The sequence below is a fragment of the Epargyreus clarus genome, unplaced genomic scaffold, assembly GCF_041222505.1.
Source record: "Epargyreus clarus isolate Ecla_fem2 unplaced genomic scaffold, WU_Ecla_fem_2.2 ptg000012l, whole genome shotgun sequence".
Lineage (NCBI taxonomy): Eukaryota > Metazoa > Arthropoda > Insecta > Lepidoptera > Hesperiidae > Epargyreus > Epargyreus clarus.
The window spans coordinates 7,303,323-7,321,875 of NW_027332220.1; the positions used below are offsets into that span (position 1 = coordinate 7,303,323).

At 33.8% G+C, this 18,553-nt stretch overlaps 3 protein-coding genes across 3 annotated transcripts in view; 1 reads left to right on the forward strand and 2 right to left on the reverse strand.

Annotated features, from left to right (window-relative positions):
- Positions 1-514: 514 nt before the first annotated feature.
- Nipsnap (protein nipsnap) lies at positions 515-4,154 on the reverse strand. The gene is made up of 6 exons (XM_073078340.1): positions 3,942-4,154; positions 3,652-3,834; positions 2,492-2,660; positions 1,776-1,909; positions 1,393-1,526; positions 515-832 (listed from the first exon to the last, which is right to left on the reverse strand). The coding sequence occupies exons 1-6, from the start codon at positions 3,995-3,997 to the stop codon at positions 684-686; spliced, it is 825 nt and encodes a 274-aa protein (XP_072934441.1). The 5' UTR covers positions 3,998-4,154; the 3' UTR covers positions 515-683.
- Positions 4,155-4,434: 280 nt separating this feature from the next.
- The window catches only part of LOC140746256 (rabankyrin-5), a 56,337-nt gene continuing 42,218 nt past the window's right edge, over positions 4,435-18,553 (forward strand). The window contains exons 1-5 of the mRNA XM_073078329.1: positions 4,435-4,573; positions 4,672-4,977; positions 5,850-6,030; positions 6,460-6,560; positions 7,957-8,093. Of these exons, the coding sequence (XP_072934430.1) occupies positions 4,570-4,573; positions 4,672-4,977; positions 5,850-6,030; positions 6,460-6,560; positions 7,957-8,093 (729 nt within the window). The 5' untranslated portion in view covers positions 4,435-4,569. The remainder of the gene's footprint in view (positions 4,574-4,671; positions 4,978-5,849; positions 6,031-6,459; positions 6,561-7,956; positions 8,094-18,553) is intronic.
- On the reverse strand, positions 10,080-18,215 carry LOC140746258 (uncharacterized). Its single transcript, XM_073078332.1, has 3 exons — positions 17,839-18,215; positions 14,968-15,129; positions 10,080-11,067 (listed from the first exon to the last, which is right to left on the reverse strand). Exons 1-3 carry the CDS (start codon positions 17,882-17,884, stop codon positions 10,808-10,810), a joined length of 468 nt encoding a protein of 155 aa, XP_072934433.1. The 5' UTR covers positions 17,885-18,215; the 3' UTR covers positions 10,080-10,807.

The following is an 18,553-nucleotide window of genomic DNA, read 5'->3' on the forward strand; positions in this document are numbered from 1 at the left end:
AAGAAATACTACCACAAACGTTAATGCCGTTGCTTATGGCGACCAATTTAAATTAAAGATCAATTCAAGAAAAGTGTAGTGTCGATCCATTTATATACCTGCGCTCATGAATAACGTCACCACGCACATAACTACCGCGGAGTTCAGGTCGTAATATATCATTTTCTTGGTGGAACTCTGTACCTATAATTGACTAGAGCTACCTTTCAGATCGGCAAAGTTATAGGGTTCGTAGTTCGTACTAACTGTTAGAGATTGCCAAACTTTATAACCTCTCAGATAGCAGCAGTAGATTGAGTAAGAACACTAATTGTTTTCGTATTGCAAGTTTCTAATAAGGTCCTGAGTGTTTCTCCCCAATAATTAGCATATATGCCACGTATAGTAATGGTGTTCTGACTTGTACCTAGTGTCCGTACCCGAGTAGGCTGTATACTAATGCAGCATTTAGATACTCGGAATATTCGCCGAATAAGTTGCTGAATAATTATGAGAGCTTAAACGTCACAGATACGTTTCTTACGTACTTTTCGACTTTTCTAGAATCCGACACCGCGCCGAATAGACGAGTATTCGTGGGGAGTACCAAATAATTTATTTATATACTCTTACTTCTCTTAATCCGTATTTTCGAGTATCTAAACGTTGCAACTTTGAGACGATAAAGTTTGGCGCGAGGGTGTCTACTGCGTGGGCGAGAACTCTGTGGGCTCGAGGATGCGGCAGTGCATCTCGCGGATGAGCGGCACGGTGTAGGCCACGCACTCGTCCCAGCCGGGGTTGCGCCACGTGCTCTCGCGGGTCTCGCGCCGCGCCTGCAGGTCCTTGTAGCCTGCGGACGTTCGTAATGGCAGTACAGTCCGCGTAAAACTGCTAGACCGCTCTGAAGTTGTTGCGAGTTGCGAGCAGGTGTAGTAATACAATTGGCTTTGGCGACGCGATTCATTTCTATATTCAGAGCGGACTAGCAGTTTTACGCAGACTATACATTAGTACAACATACATAATATTAATTTTTATATTGCGTAATGTAGAAAAAATATCTCATTTAATAGATGCAAAGATAATTATTACGATTTATACCTGAGCGAAGATTAAACACGCCGAAATTGCCGCTGTGTATTATAATAAACTTCCATAAAATATCCATACAATAAAAAAAAACTTAAATCTGCTTGATTAGCAAACTAAAATCAATTTTAAAAAATACTTTCGCCGTTTTTTAACCAATTTTATTCTTTAGACAAGGAGCAACACTACTGTAGTTAATAGTAAAAACAGCTGCCTCACTTATGTATCCTTTGATTCCAAAAAGACGCTTTACTCGCCCTTATATATTACTTTGGCAATACATTTACATTCCCGAGCAAAAAATTATTGATATTTACTTACACCAGATATGATGCACGTTATAAAGACGTCCGATCTGCGAGAAGTACCCAGCGAAGGCCTCGTTCTGCGCGCGGCGGTACGTCAGCCCGCGGGCCCAGTTGTTGCCCCACTCGATCATCGTTCCAGGTTTTAAACTAGAAACACGACATTTATATTAAATTTTAATATGTTGCTTCTATATCTAAGTCGAAGTCGATTCAACTGTTTCTAAATGCTGTCTGTTGCCAGATGTGTACTGCACATTAAATGATAAACAAAGAAAATATATGTTATGGAAAAGTGCTAATAAATATAAAATAAGCTACATAGACCCTTCCAAAATGAAGGTAGTAAGAATAATTCAGGACATTAATTGTATTTTTTTTATAAAGAAAACGACTTACCTATAAGATCGTATTTCGTAAATATTGTTGGGAGCGCGGGGCTCTCCATTGGGCCAAAAGCTGAATGCCAAAAGATACTGCAAGTGACGCGATCTCACGAAGTTACCACGCTCCTTCTCCAACGCACGGTAGTCCTGTGTGAAGATATTCATCACATTACTATACACTATTTATTTACATACAAAAGTACATGTAAAGTTTTGACATATTAAAAGTTTACATCTAAACAACTCTACCATGTTCCCTTGAGCAGTATAAGCAAAATGCAAGCATATAATTTCCTTAATTGTAAGAGCATCTATAAATTGTATCAGCAGTTTGTAGATATACATATTTCTACACATTAATCTATGTATGTAGTATTGTATGTCTCAATAATAAAATATCATTAGCTCTATGCATGTATGTAATGTATGAATGCATTCCACAAAAAGGAAAATAATTCTGATTAATTCAGATATACATAATTCTGATTATTTTACTATACAATGAAATAAAATTTAATATTAGAGTTGCATGTATCCAAGTATTTATAATATTTTGTCACAACTCCAAATTGTTTTAAGCAGGTATTTATGGAACTGCCAAGCATGTTGATACATACACCTTTAAGCTGCAGTTCCATATAATTGTTCCTTCAGAAATAGATCTTCTGAAATATATCATTCAGAAACATTATAACTTGTCCTAGAAAATAATAAAAAGTCTATACTTACAGGGCTCTCCTTAAATAATATTTTGGCCTTGTCAATCTTTTCGAAGCCGCCAACATAACGCCATAAATGCAAAGCCTGGTCCATATCTCCCACTGACACTGTCCATGATCCAACCAGCTCACAGCCTAAGTCTGCTTTGCGAGAATGCACAAATTCCACTGAAGTTTTACTGTAAGAAATTAATAGAATTCCTTTATTTTGTTTCATAATTGAGTGCAAATTAATAAATAGGAAAATGGTATCATCCATCTTGACTATAAAATACGAATAGAAATAGAGGGAGTAATTTAAATTATATTTTATCATGAGAAATTATAACAAATAACAATTACTTATATAAGGCTTTAATAACTAAGGTTAAAGTGAAGGTAGCTACCATTCCAGCTATTTAATTACAGCTAAATTAAGCCCTATTATACCCATTCTTTTAGCCTGGAACTGATGTGTTCCAGTGTGTGTTTGTGTGTGTGAGAGAGAGAGAAAGGCTGACATTACCAACCTAATAATTTCATTGACTAATCACAATGAATGGAAAAAAAGGGGAATACAATGTATTAATATAATGAGAAACTATATACTACATAAATATGCATCGAAAATAACTTCAATCATATTATATACAAAGAAAATACTTGTTGTTAAGTTTAAATTATTTTCACACATGGTGACAATTTAAACATTACAAATATTTTCATACAAGTAATCAGTAATAGAAGACTTAATTTTTTTATTGTACACTGGACTTTTGTCTGATAAGTATTATTATGTTTGCATCATTTGCTTATTGATAAGCAGAAAAATTGATGTTGCTTCATTAGATTGTTGTAATATTGTAATACTATTACATGAAATACAGTCAAGCTTGTTTGTAAGCAATACAAAACAAACTGTAGATGTTATATTAACTATTAAAATATTACACATAAGTATTTAAAAACTACTGGTATGTTATTGGTAAACATATAAATCTTATAGGTAATGAGTTGGACTTCTGTAAAGATCCATAGCATCTTTTATGTTGTTTTTGTATCTGCAAATTTTTCCAAACGTTAAAGCTTCGATCTATTTGTGGAATGTTGCATAACAGACAAATTATTTGCCGGCCGAGCGCATATCCGTCCTGTTTGTGAGGTCCCCTACATGCATGTACCGATACGTACTAGTTTTGTAAATATTTGTCCACGGAATCCGGCCTAATGTTGTGCGTATGCAGCGCATATACAATTTCCTTGTCGCTAAGCATCCGACTGTGAGACTCCTTCGTCGGTTCTATCCGTCGTACCAGCAACTTAGAAAGCCAGCCATCGTCAGAAATCTGCCGGGAATTCGTTGTAGATATCAACCTATAAAACAAAAACACTCGAACTTTACACTTTGTACTCGGCTCCAAATAAAAAGAGGAATGCAAATTGCAACAAAGTTGATCACACGAATACACTACTTGTATTACCTCGCATTTTTCGATAAAGACGAACATAAAATGAAAACTCTATTTAGTGAATTCATCGCGTATCGTCTACGATACAAATTATACACGTATTAACAATCTTTACACTAAATTAGTTACTGATACAACAACTGATCTAAATCTACTTGCTTGCTTGTTATCAATTCATTTGACAAAATCATTTGAAGGTTATCTCAAAAATAGATTTGGCAGAACAACGCCATCTGTCGTTGATGACCTAAAACAATGATAACATTGACAGCTGTCAATATATTGATTTTTATTTTTAATACGAGCAAAGGAAAAATAATACATGCAGCCAAATGGTTTGAAAGTTTATGAAAAATTGGGGCTTAGTAAACCTTTTATAAATTTTACTTATGTACATTCAGTTATAATTTAATAATTTATTTAATTAACCTAAATATCTTAAAAAAATAAAATGCAATCCATCTTTCTTGTTTTGATTATCTACGTGATTGTATGTCACAGATTGTGTCACTCATCGCAGATAGATATTAGATTGTCATTTTCCGTTTACAATTTATTAGCCGATACTTTCTTTTTATTTTGATAAAAAACATTTAAAGAATACAAATCACGCGGAGATTACCATCGGCGTATCCGCGTCATGGGTGAGTAGTTTCAGCCAGGGTCTTTTTTTGCCGGTTTAGTTTATAAAGGTGGGCGGTGTTGATTGTTTGCTATCTGTAAATAATTATGTGTTGTACAGCGTCCAGTGAGGTGACAAAGCTTCAGCAGCACCTGTCGCTGTTGAAGGAGGAGTATGGGAAGCTTCAGAGCCACTGTGCCGAGGTGGAGAGGAAGTATACACTGGTGGCAGCGTCTGCAGGGGATCTCAGTGAGACGAGCTTCGTAGCGAGACTCCTGATGACGGTGTCTACACTGTACGGCCGGGAGACCTACTCAGACATCAGTATCAAGCTGCAGAACAAGGCAATGCCCGGACACAAGTTTGTTTTGAATGCCAGGTCGGATGACTGGAATGAAGAGGCACTCAAAAACCTTACAGAATTAGGTAATTCTTCCTACCTTCTCTTGCTATACAATGAAGGATTCTCATGCATGAAATTTAAATAGCTTTCTCTTATCTGTGAGTAAACTGTATTCTAATGATTGGTTATTGAGTTCAGATAATTTATGCAAATATAAACAGGTATTCATTGTAGTAGTATCTATTTTTATACACTTTACATAATGAGAACCAAATTAAAAACCATTTGATCATATACATAAAGATATACTTATCTTTGTAAATATTTGTCAACATATTAATGTATAGGTGTTATTAACAAATTATGATGTAACATCGAACTTGGGTGTGGCTGCTCTAAATCCTTGTCTTATGATAATTGCATCAGATAATTGCTTATACCATTTGTATTAAATATGAGATAATATCCAATCATCATCAATCAAACGGACAACAATGTTTTCATTTCTACCATAGCAGCAATAACCACTTACCATCAGGTGGATCACAAGCTTAATATTAATAATAATAAATTAAGTAGCATAATATAATATATACATAAATATAAACTATGATATAATATTTATAGTCATATATATATATATATATATATATATATATATATATATATATATATATGACTATATTGATATATATATATATATATATATATATATATATATATATATATATCAATATATATATATATTACATAAAAACAATAGATACTTGTATATAATATGACATTCACTTGATGTAAGCCTGTGAATGCCATTATTAATACCGATTCGCCTTCATCTGAGTCGAGACTTTTAAAAAGTATACATACAATAATAATAATAAAAGCTTGATAACTATTTCAATAATAAAAAAATATTAAGAATAGTCATTACAAAATATGTTAATTAAAATTGCAGATTGGTCCAGTTTACCGGATGACGTTGGTGCTGCACTTCTGAAGTGGTTGTACACGGATGTAGTGGACTTATCTCGTGGAGATGCGTTTGCGTTACAACTCATGAAATCTGCAGCAAGTTTCAAACTCTACGGATTGGTGGGGAAGTGTGAACAGGCTCTCATTGCATCAGTTGGAGTAAGGTATGTGATACATTATTAAACCGGTGTATTCTTAAATGTTAAAACTTCAATCTATTTGTGGAATGTTGCATAACAGAGAAATTATTTGCCGGCCGAGCGCATATCCGTCCTGTTTGTGAAGTCCCATTATTAAACCAGTGTTTTATTGAAATTAAATTGTAAAAGTGAAATTTTACTACATATTTCTTTTAAGACCAAAGTTGTTGTTGTTTGAAATCACTCTACCAAAATAAATGCTTACATAATACATTGAGGATCAATTAACAAATAATACATATAATACCATAATTGATTTAATGAACAACAATAATTCATTAAATTTTCTTTTTTTTTTAACTGATTTATTTAATTTGTATCTTACTAGATTTAATTTTTATAACTTTGCAAAAAAATGTAATATTTTCATTCAAAATTAATTAATTGTTTCAGAACCTGTGTTAAGTTCTATTCGGCAGCAGATGAAATAGGCGCCACTGCATTGAAGGAACACTGTTCAGGCCTTATTTCGGCACACTGGGACGATTTAACAGGTACATCTTATATGTTTAGCTATTAGCCCGTAGATCTTGGTAAAGCTAAAAGTAATTTCAACAAACCTGTTCAAATAGTGTTTGGAGTTGTTGTGGTATAATCTATCATCCTCTGTTGTAAGGAATATTGTTACATGAGTATAAATAAATAATAAAGAATTTTAAACCATTACAGCATTGAATATTGGAATAATTGTGGGACTGTATACATCATACATTATATATACTGTATACATAATGCATTATATACTTTATACATTTATCTCCATTTCTGTGGTGTATATTGGTATCTACATTTTGATTTATTTCTCCAATAGAGTTGAGAATTTTTGAACATCATCATAATACTTCTTCATGTGTGAGGATTCTTGCTGCTATAAATTGTCTTCTACATATTCTTTTTATATTGTTGTACCCTTTGCAGCAGTAATATAACATTAATACAGTGCACACATAACAATGTTTAAATTCAATGACGTTATACAATTTTAGTATCATAATGTTCATGGTCTGGTGGCTCACAAAAAGTGTTAACAGTATTTTTATTTTGGATTGTTAGTACTCGCAATAAAATGAGATTTAGTCTGAAAATAATAAAATGAGATAAAATCGAGTTGGTGGCCAGCTAAAAATATCTTTTGCATTTAATGATGCAATTTGCATAAATTATGTAAGAGATGGTTTTCATTAACAATATTTTTTTCCATGTATGTTTATTTGAACAAGTGTTACACTTATGCAAATTTTCTGGTCTTGAATGAAAAAAAAATGTGACTTTGCAAGAGTAAGTAATACTTTAGTACTTGTGCTCCTAAAATAGATTCTGACAAGATCACTGCATTCCATGGTTTGTAACTATTACAGCCTCAATATGATTTTAGTGCTAATATTTTCTCATTGAGAAAATTTAAAAAAAGATGAAAATTGTGTAAAGTTGAAGACTGTAATTGAATCACAGATGCGTTTATTCACCAAAATGCAGAACTACTTCATGCTAGAAATCGGTGTGGCTGAGGTCACCTGTCACCTGTCGACCCATACTTGCTCTACCACTTTTATTCCCTAGCAAAAGTGATGTATAGTCCGCGTAAAACTGCTAATCCGTTCTGAATATAGAAATGAATCGCGTCGCCATAGCAAATTGTATGACCTACACCTGCTCGCAAAAACTTTAGAGCGGACTAGCAGTTTGGCGCGGACTATACCTGCCACAAAATATGGATAGGTCGTTGTTGATATCACATGAATTAAAGATGTCCATGGACGGAAGTTATCACTTACCATAAATTGAACTGCAAGCTTTGCCACTTCCAATGTTTCAACCAGATAATGTTTCTCTGTGATCTCTATTCATGTTGATCAAAAAAAGAACATTTCAAGCTGTCATATGTTTCAGGCGACGACTTCGCGCACATGTCGTCGGCGCTGCTGTACCGCATGCTGAAGAGCAAGACGCCGCAGCCGCTGCACGGCGCCGTGCGGCTCATGCGCGAGGACGTCGTGTTCCTCTGCCTCGTCGAGAACCACGCCAATGTGAGTAGATAGCTCCTAAGCTTTTTATTATTATTTTAATTGTGTCTATGAACGAGAGAGTTTCTAGAAAGTTGGCATTAAGGCTTCCTGTTCATGGAACCATGTGCGTTTATGTCTACAGGAATTGTTTGTCAGATACGATCTGTGACAAAATAAAATCATATTGTTCTATACGTATGATCGTAAATAACCATATCTTCTGTAACGCGACTGAGCAGACCCGGTGCGTGCCTGTTTGTTTGTATGGAAAAATATGATTTGTTATGACATGATTAATGTCTAAATGTAGCCTTTTATTTTTAGTATTGGGCCTTATACTAAAAATATTCAGAGGATACCTACGTCAAATTTAATATAGATGTATCAAACCTAGTAAACTTTACAGGTTGTCAAAAAACAATTTACATGAATTGTTTGTACGATTTCAGTATATTACCAACGTTTAAATCGAATACTTAGCCTCGTATGTGTAGTATATTTCCGTTTCTACCCTAATTTAATAGCAGAAAGTTTCGTTAACATGAATTCAAAGCTGATATACCTCCGGTGGCCGTCCTCAACGCTTGTTGGTGAACTCTGGGATCTCCGACGGAACGCAAATGGAGTCCTCCAAGCGCGATGCCCCGCTCAGGCTCTGCCCTGGGAGAGCAGTTTTCACTCCTCCCACACCATCTGGCGTGAACACTGTATGCGACCACACATACCGCCGTCCTACCCGGGGTCGCTTACTGGACAGTTTGAGCTCCCACTCTTGCTGTCCGTAAATCCGGAATCCCCCGTTTAGTCGCCTGTTATGACAGGCAGAGAATACCGTAGCCCTATTCTAGTCCTGGAATTACAGGGACAAAGCCGATATACCTACATATAATGCAAGTAAATTCTAGGTTAATTCTATTCTCTGGTGTAACGATAGATGGTGTTTTACTTAATATAACGTTATTATTTATGTCTGTTGCCTGGTCAATGTCCGGCGTGGGCGTTCTGCCGATATACTCATGGTCGTGATGATAAATAAAACTACCACACAATATTCGCATTCCGCATTATATATTTATTTTATAACTTTTATAATTGCGTGCACTTGACTTTACCGGTTGTTTTATACTTAAATATAAGCTTATGTAAATATAAAGGTTTAGGAAATTTGAGTATAATATTAAACAATGGACGTACAAAATAGTTATACAATATGGCAGTAATAGAATAAACACATAGGCACGTTTATTGTTAGAAAAAATATTTTTATATAGGTATATACAAAGAGATATGATAGCGCTTAGAAATGTATACAATTGATTCACAAGGTCTGCACATTCCATACCATGTTTACATTATTTTAATTATACCTAAATATAATCAGTTGAAACAACATACCAACGTAACACCTATCTGGAGGCACGGCAGTGCCTCCGCCAAGTCGAGCCAATCAATTTGTCGGTAACCTAGTTAGTGGTTGTTTTTTGAGAACGATCTTATTTTTTATTATTACATTTTCGCTGGCTAATGCTATATCAGAGTAAACTTAAACACTAATAGATTTATTGTAAAAAAAAGATTTTTTCATTCTTTCTTTCCTTTGCTTTTGTGTCTGCGACATTCGCTTTCAAAGGTGAACCGCTGTGAAAGCTATTATATCATACATTTTTTTACATATTTATTTGTTTATATAACTTAGTACGTATGTTTTTAAGTATATATTTATTTTTTTGTGCCAATCTATCGTGCGCAAAAGATATTAAAATACTGTTTAACGAATGAAATGAAACATAATTGTGTTACAGCTTATCATAATAGACTAATTGTGAAATAATATATTCTCGTTGATAAGAGTTTACAAGCTTACGTATAATTGTGTTCACAACATTAAATATGTATAATATACAAAGAAATACAATACTTATGACTAGAATCAACTACTTAAATGTTTTAAAGTTATAGTTAAAGCAAAGCGATTCGCATTGTATCTTTGGAAATGCACATTTTATTATAAGTTAAACAAAGTGTTTCACGTGAACGATGATATTTTCGTTTACAGAAAAATAAATAGTGTTGGTAATTTTTTTTTAATGGCAATTTCCCCCTGGCTCTACAAATAATGCGGACTTGTGCGTCCTACCAAGCCATTATTAGAATTTGAGGATCCATTCTCCTCAAGAAACGCCTTAACCACTCGGGTAACTATGAGGTATCACTTCAACTTATAATAGTATTCTATGGTTGGGCATAGTTAAAATATATTATGAAGAGGTTTAAGAAAATATTGACATTTTATATAGTAAAATTAAATGCTAGAGTTATTACTTTTTCTCTTTTCTTAAGTAACCTAAATCTTGGCTTACAAATAAGTCAGCTCTACCGGCCTGTAAGGAACAGGCATTATAACTTGTTCTTCAGAGCAATAAGCCTAATTAGTAGCATTGTCATCCATCTTCAAACAACCTCACCTTCATATAATTATTGAGATTGGTTATAGAAGTGATTGAGTTACAGTGACTTAACATAAGATTTACCTATGGTCATTTGCTACTTCTATTTCATAAAAATACTGAGCAAGCAATATCCTTAACTTCTAACGTAAATGGGCGGGAATAATCTTGGAACTTTATATATTAATTCAATATCTAAGCCCCGTTTCATTACTTTCCATTTAAAACATACGCTGAACTACTGGAAATAATGCAACGTATCCCAAAGTTCGTGTACCTAAATACGTTTTACGATATAACTAAATACGCGATTATTATAAATAGGAAAGCGCTCAGGTGTGTCACAGTTTTCGCGGAGCCGTTGCAAAGTTCGCCCCGACAGTAGCAATGCATTGTTTTTGTGATGCGCTCCTCGTCGGCGTCCATCTTGCAGCCCTCGTCGTACACGTCGTGGATGTCGTTCACCATTTGCCATTTACCGTTGATCCTCTTTTGATCGCCGTTCACACTTTGAGCAGCGCAGCCCCGGTGGTAACTTTTGGAAGTCACTGAAAGGGATAAATATTATATAAATTATTTCACATTCATACAGCTTTGCTCACCTAAGCTTGGCGTATACTTTGCAACGCGTAAATCTTCGTATATTATGTGTGATTTTTTAAACTGTATTTTATAGAATAGATAAATAAGCGAGATGTTTTAAAAACATTAAACAACAAAGAGTGTAGATATATAATTGTTTGTGAACGCCATAGGAACTTGTGTATTAGTTGTTTGTTAAAATATTAAGTTATTAATTTATTACATATGGAACGTTACTTATTTATGGAAGGAAAAATATAACATATACTAACAAATTACGTTGCCAAATATAGATTCAAATTCGACGTAAAATGAGTCACCTAAACTTATCATCATTTGGGATGAACAGCACATAATAATTATTGATTCATTTCAAATACCAGAAGATCACACTTTGGACTTCCATAGTGATTCATCGAACGGTATACAAATATTTATTAGGTATCAGAAACGGAAGTATCCAGTTTAACACCTAATTATTTTTTATTGACCTTCGATGTGCGAGTTGCATACGATGGTAACGAACAATTTTCCTTTACGACCTTCCGAATTTTTAAGGCTTGTAATAAATGAATGAGTAATGAATTAGAAACAAATTTTGCCTGGAAAGATGTCTGATAAAATTAAAAAATATATATTTAGGTATTTGTAGGATTGATGTGGAATCTATTATAACATCCCTGATTTTTGCAAATTTTTTGCTACTTGGATAAGTAGACATTCATTTTAAAGTAAGAATACAAATTGTAAAGAATATAAATACTTTATTTGAACTTAATTTCATAACATTTTAATGGTTCTTATGAAATGATAAGTATTATGAGTATACCAAGATATCATATCTAAGTGTTCAATAACCCTGTCGTTAACGTTATCAGAGAAAAAAGTGAAGGAAAGATGTAATAATTTTCTTTATTTTTCGATTCATGTCTACAACCAATTGTTACTTGGAAATCAGAAAGGAAAAGTATAACTGCTGTATAACAAACTGAGTACTAGTGTCTTTAAATTTGGAGCTTCCTTTCATCGAACACTAAGCGATTGTTCTTGTTTACATATGGTAGAGCGTGTAGAGTCGAATACAAAAAATGCGCATGACGTTGGTTTCAAATATTCTCAGTAACAGTTACCCGCGTCATCACCCATTATATTTCACGTCACAAATAATCACCATTGAATTAGGAACTTTATTCAATCCAAGATCTAATTGGTATATTGAATTGTTACGTCATAAGTGTCAAGATTATCAATTTCATTTAATTCGACAGAAATACTGCGAATTCAAACAATGTGTTCATTGTATATTCCTGCCTTGTCAAGGATATGTGTTTATGATTACATATTACGTATGTGTAATATATGTACAGATTAAAGGATTGAGTTAATGAAGCGTACATTAACATATTGACGTCACCGAATCGAGTTGTTCGACCTCGTTTTTAAGCCTTTTGCGCTACCGCCGAGACGTATTGGCAAAGGGAGTCGCGACAAATGTTACTCAAATAGTAATTGATACCATATGTTACAATTTAATGAAAACAGTTAATTGAACAATTCGTTATCTTTCTTAAAACCGCGCGCGCGCCGGCCAGGCGCCTATGTGAATGTTTTTAAAGCGGTGTTACTAGATTATACTGACACGACTTAAAAATATGTATTATAGCGATTATGTCGGTAAATAGTAAATAGTAAATGTCAATGTTAACGTGTTTCTTCCTCTTACGTTTTTTTTTGTTAATTAATTATATGCATTTTTTATTTGTGATACAGTCGTCCTTTCGTATTAGTGTTTAGGATAATATCTAATTCTAACAAATGCGCAGTTTCGCCCAAATCAAACAACCAAAGCAAAGTTAGTCCAGCATCAAACTATCAGCGTATTTATTTGAAAATGTTCGCATCCCTTACAAATTTCAAACTTGAATAACTGAAATTGAAAACTAAAGTAGTAACTAGTGAAGTTTTCAGCGTTTTCGTGATTGCTTCTTTAACTGTATAATTGTCCCTACTTTCCATATTTATCTTAAGTTATCTTTTATCTTCTTTTACATTCTTCATTGCTACTCTGATAATTAAAGTTTACTACTATTCAATAAAGAAATAACTAGCGTAACGTTTACTACTAAGTATGAAGACAGTTAAAATTTATTCCCTCCTAACGGAATCAGCCGATATCATGTGTATTGCCTAGTCAACATACTCATCATAACGGAGGAGTAGAAGCCCTGCTATTAACAATTCACTATCAATATAAATAGACCGAGGAAAAAATATTCCTAAAATATTAACTAGCCATATGTTCCAAGTTGCCATAAAAAGCATTCGCTAAGTGTGCCACACGCTATCCACAGGCGACACATTAAGCCATATACAGTAGTGGCGACATCCTATATAAGTTTAGTATTCCTACGATATAATGTCCACCTACGGAATTGTAGGCTGAATTAATATGTAATAGGAATATTTTTTTACGGTATCAATTACTATCTTAACGACCTCGAGGTATGAGATGTATGAATAATTATCCTCATATCATCAGACATGTCGGAAGACAAAATTCCTTCACGTCAGGCGCGAGACAGGAATTCCAATTGTCTGGTTGAACCGTCTTCATTATATTTTCAAAATGCCATGCATGTTTTTATTTTAAATATGACATTGTTCACACTACTATCACTACTTTATAATATTTTTCGCTGTAATAGCGCACGTTCACACTTGTGAGTTTTGTTGTGAAAGGTGTTTTAAGATGGTAGATCTCTCCAGGGTTTGACTACCATGACTTATATCTGCTTTATAATAGCGATGTAAAAACGTATAATATTATTCTTCCTGTACTGTATACATACAATGTGTATGTGTAATGTACATGTGTGTAGGAAGGTTCCTGTATACATTAAAAGAGTTAATTATCATAAACTAATTAAGCTTATTTACGTGTAGGAACGAACAATGTCGCAAGAGGCAGCTAGTGTTAACAACATTTACTGTCCTAATCCAACGTACTCGTAGTAGATTATTGTACAAGTAAGAAGATATTTGCGGCCATAGCAATATTATCAATCCCGATACAAATATAGGATTCCGAAGTAGACTTGAAAAGGCAGCGTCGGTGCCGGGATGTGCATTGTGCACATAATATTGCCAGCACTTTCACCCATTACGATGCATTTAGATTTCTTCTTATGCTGCAATAAAGCCTTAGCGTTTGAGTTTATAAATCCCATTATGAAAAATATTTTGTTCAATTTGATAATGTCGTAGTGTCTTTTTTTGCGATACAATCGGACGATTCAGATTATCAGTTTTTACCCACTTTTGTAAGAAGTGGGCGGACAAAAATTTACCGTGTATTTACTACCATTTTTGAAAATGAACTGTTGTGTTCTGATTTGAAGGATGTGGTAAATGAACTGCTCCAATCTTGCCTGTGAGTACTAAATAGTATTCAATAATATATTCTATTGACCTCATATGTCGTGAATGTAAGTAATTTATTCCATTGGGCTCGTTATTTAGTTCCATTAGTTAATTAAACATTCATCATCAATTTCAGGCTGTTTCAGTAAATATTATTACTAGTTTATATTTCGTTAACATTTCCATTTTGTTATAACTATGCCTATAGTGATGATCAATTTTAATTTTTAATTTTATTAAAAAAAATTATCTAACATCGTATTTACTCGTACATGTGCCCATTTCTCTAACGAAACCTTCGATCACTAAGTTCTTATTAGTGATCGAAGAACGAAACCTACGCGCTTTAGAACCGGAACTTCAAAACTTACTTTGATTTGCGTTATCTTATTAATTCCTATATATTTTCATAATTAATAAAATGAATATGTTAAATTAATACATACACCCATTACTCGACTCCCACGACGTCACCCGCTTGTAACACATATTTGAATTTGGACAGTCGACTATGTATTTTCCACTGCCATCGAAGTTATCACAAATGTGTTCTATGGCGGTGTACGACAGCTCTGCAACGCACTCGTAGCAGCGTATGCATGTTGATGCTGAAAATAAAGTACAAACATTTTTTTAATAATATAGGAGTAGCCGACGAGCACGCAGTCCATGATGGTGCCTTTGCCGCCCATGGACATCTGTAATCGACCCCAGATAGGATTAGATATTCCTACCTAAGGTAGGCCGCAGATGCGCCGCTACCCCTGAGGACTAACCTGGAACGCCTTCAAACCAAAACACAGCAGTGCTTATCACTGGTGTTAGTACGAAGAAATATGTGTGGCGGTGGTGTCGCCGGAGTCGAACCACAAAAGGGTCTACCACCTTGAAATTAAATAATATAAAGTAACGCCACATCATAAAGGTGGTGTAGAGATGTTTTATGGGCTCTTTATAAAAGGCTTTAAGAGCTCGTCTGTAAAACCTAAGATGGCCATCGGTTGGTATTCAATTAACGTTTGAAAAACTAATTTTTGCATCAATTTGCTCATTGATCACATGTAGGTAAAGGCTGTAAATACTCTTTACGCAGATAATTACGATTTTAAGCAGATAATTACGTCTACTCATTTGTTTAATGTTATGATGGTATACGATTAAACTGTTTTGATATTAGTGTAGACAATAGCGGTTTAGCAGATATTATATTAAAGGCTATACTGATTTGCAAACGTAGATTTTTAATGTATAGTTAGTTTAGTAATACGGTATGGTACAAGGAGCGTTAACTTTGAGAAAGGGTTAATTTTAGGGAGTTAAGTTAAAAAAGTTATGAATACAATTTTTAATTGGTATATAAGTATTACATATAGGTATATGACTATTTCAGTAACGGTTTCTACTCCCACATGACACTCATCGCAATTGTTCCATTGTCAATACCCATGGATAAAACCTACATACGTTTTTAGTACATTTTTAATTTAAATACAATAATTGTATTTAAATTATTAAGCTATTTGTGTGGGAAGGATTCTTTTGATATCATTCTAACTATTTTTGGCTCGATTTACGTCACAGATTTATAAAACGCCATGTGGTTTGCTATATTTGGTATCAAGTAATGAATATTTACGGCTGTATTTAACGAATTCCTAATATTGCTTCCTTATTCAATACATGGCTTGAATAACAATTGAATTAATCAAAACACCGAATGCTACCCAAGACGAGGGTGCAAAGCAGTCTCAAGAAAAACTATTAAGATAAAGCCATTTTTATTTCATATTTATACTACTATACTACCTATACTTGATTCCTTTCATTTCGAAAGCTGTCAGAAATTAACTCTATATGTATGGTTCGGCTGTACTAGAAACTTTTGTACTTTTCACCCTTAGCAGAAGTCATCGTGCTCATACATGTTCTAAACTTCTAACCTCTTCTAAACCCTGAAGAGGACTAGAAAATAGTGCAATAGTTTGACATAATTAAAAATTACGGTGTAGTTACATCGAATTACCTACCAAGGTTTTCCCTAGTGGCGAGTGATTTTCGCATATTATTTCCTTCATGCAATTATAATTAGAATTTGCTAACGACCTACATTATTATTAAAACAGTTCATGAATGTTACAGACATGTACACTGTAGAGTTTAGATCCAATTGTTTCTTTCAGAAATTAATGCTAAAACGTTTTTTCAATTTATTCATGTTAGAACATTGAATTTGTTCATAAGAAGAACTACAATACTAACATACTAAACTTACTAACATACTAAACAATATACCTATTATGAAGAACAACAAAATACTATGAACTTTAGTAGCATTGCACAGTAAGGTTGCAAAAAAATATCAAAGAAAGACACCAGCCTAATTATAGAATCTCTTTATCAGTTTAATTTGTTGGCTCAATTAATGTTGATCTCAGTAACTGATGTCGAACGTTAATCCTCTGAAGCGGATGAAACGAAAAAAAATCAGATGAACATTTTTCACAAATACATATCAAGGAACAGTCATTTAGACTGTTCCTTGACTTTCGTAAATAATACTTCCTTATATTAATTAAAAACTACAGGAATTATTGTAAAAACTAAATTTCCGACTACTTAAATAAATATGCCATGTATTATAATAATATACCAAAAGCTTCACGAATCCAATAATACCTCATATGTTAATATCCATCAAGCTGTTTCGGCTATAGGGTGCGCCAAATAAAGATACATAGGCTCGAAATACATCCCTCAACAATCAGGTAAAAATTGTCTAATCTGATTCTGATAAGGGATTCAATTTAATAAGGCCTCCTAAACTACCAATGCCAAAAAAAACAGTTTGTTAAATCATCGGAAAAATTGTCCCGTTTTTTTTACAATTAAAACAAAAACATTGTTTTAGCAATGTTGGACAAACAAAATCTTACAAAAGTAAAACAATCTACTTCCGAATACCTCATAAAAATCATACATATTCTTTGAAATTTAAATAATTATTCGTATTTGGCAAAAAAAAGCAAACAATATTTTTATATCTCAATTCTTATTTAAATATGCAAGTGTTTTTGGAGACAAAAATTTGGCTAGGCGACTTAACGTTGACAATCATTGTTTATCAGTACTAAAGCTACTAAAACTTTATGTCGCGAATACAAATTACTGTTTAATTTAATTAGCATACGATTTCACTATCATGACAACAATACTTTTGTCTTGTAGTTGTATGGCAGCTTCCAAATTATAAAAAGTAAAAATGTCACTCAATTATCGTAGTATGCACTTTAGTAGAAAAAAAATTTTTTTTGACTTACATTTCCAAAACAATGCAAACGCCAATAAAAACAATGGAAGCTCCATTTTACGGAATGTACAGGTTGCGGCACTTAAAATACTTTGACCTTTCTTTTATAAATAAAAACAAACTTGGCACTACGGCGGTATTTATGAAAAAAATACATTTGCGATTATGTTGAGGGCAGGTTACGCGGGTTTACGCGGTCACACTGACGGTTCGCGCCATGTGCACTACGGGTGAACGAAATTGGCATCTCTTCGTCATGATTCACAGGACGGAAGCCCCGACGGCAAAGCGGCCCATGTCTGAATATCGCAGGAACGGGGCTCTAGTACCGCTCGCGCTGAATCACGCGGTCGATGCTGGCGCCGGCGCGGCACTCACTAAGGCGCACCAAGTTTCGGCGGTCCGTTGATACGTTGCATAGTTTTAGGGATCTGTCGTATGTATCTGTTGAGTATTAAACCACGGTTTGGAGCCAAAATAATACGATTTGTTGTAAACGTCATTGTGTTAAAGAATAACATTATTCGTTCTTATATTTACTTTAGTAGATTTTTTTATTAAGTATTAATATGTCTCATAAAATTTTATTGTAGCTTGTCCTTTTCACGTGTTTTTGTTTTCAATCTATTAAACCTCTTATTTCTTCCTAACTTTAACTATAGGAACCATAAACCACTTATTATAGCAATTTAAAAGTACTTATGCAATTAAAAATAGTGTGACAA

What these genes read in the sequence shown, in the direction of transcription:
- Nipsnap (XM_073078340.1), bottom strand. Translation starts at nt 3,997, where the DNA reads ATGAATTCACTAAATAGAGTTTTCATTTTATGTTCGTCTTTATCGAAA. An exon ending in TCTTTATCGAAAAATGCGAG is followed by an intron (nt 3,835 to 3,941) that starts GTAATACAAGTA and finishes TTTGTTTTATAG; the next exon opens with GTTGATATCTACAACGAATT. An exon ending in TACGAAATACGATCTTATAG is followed by an intron (nt 1,527 to 1,775) that starts GTAAGTCGTTTT and finishes TCGTGTTTCTAG; the next exon opens with TTTAAAACCTGGAACGATGA.
- LOC140746258 (XM_073078332.1), bottom strand. Translation starts at nt 17,884, where the DNA reads ATGGAGCTTCCATTGTTTTTATTGGCGTTTGCATTGTTTTGGAAAT. An exon ending in GTTTGCATTGTTTTGGAAAT is followed by an intron (nt 15,130 to 17,838) that starts GTAAGTCAAAAA and finishes CTTTATTTTCAG; the next exon opens with CATCAACATGCATACGCTGC. An exon ending in GTGGGAGTCGAGTAATGGGT is followed by an intron (nt 11,068 to 14,967) that starts GTATGTATTAAT and finishes TATCCCTTTCAG; the next exon opens with TGACTTCCAAAAGTTACCAC.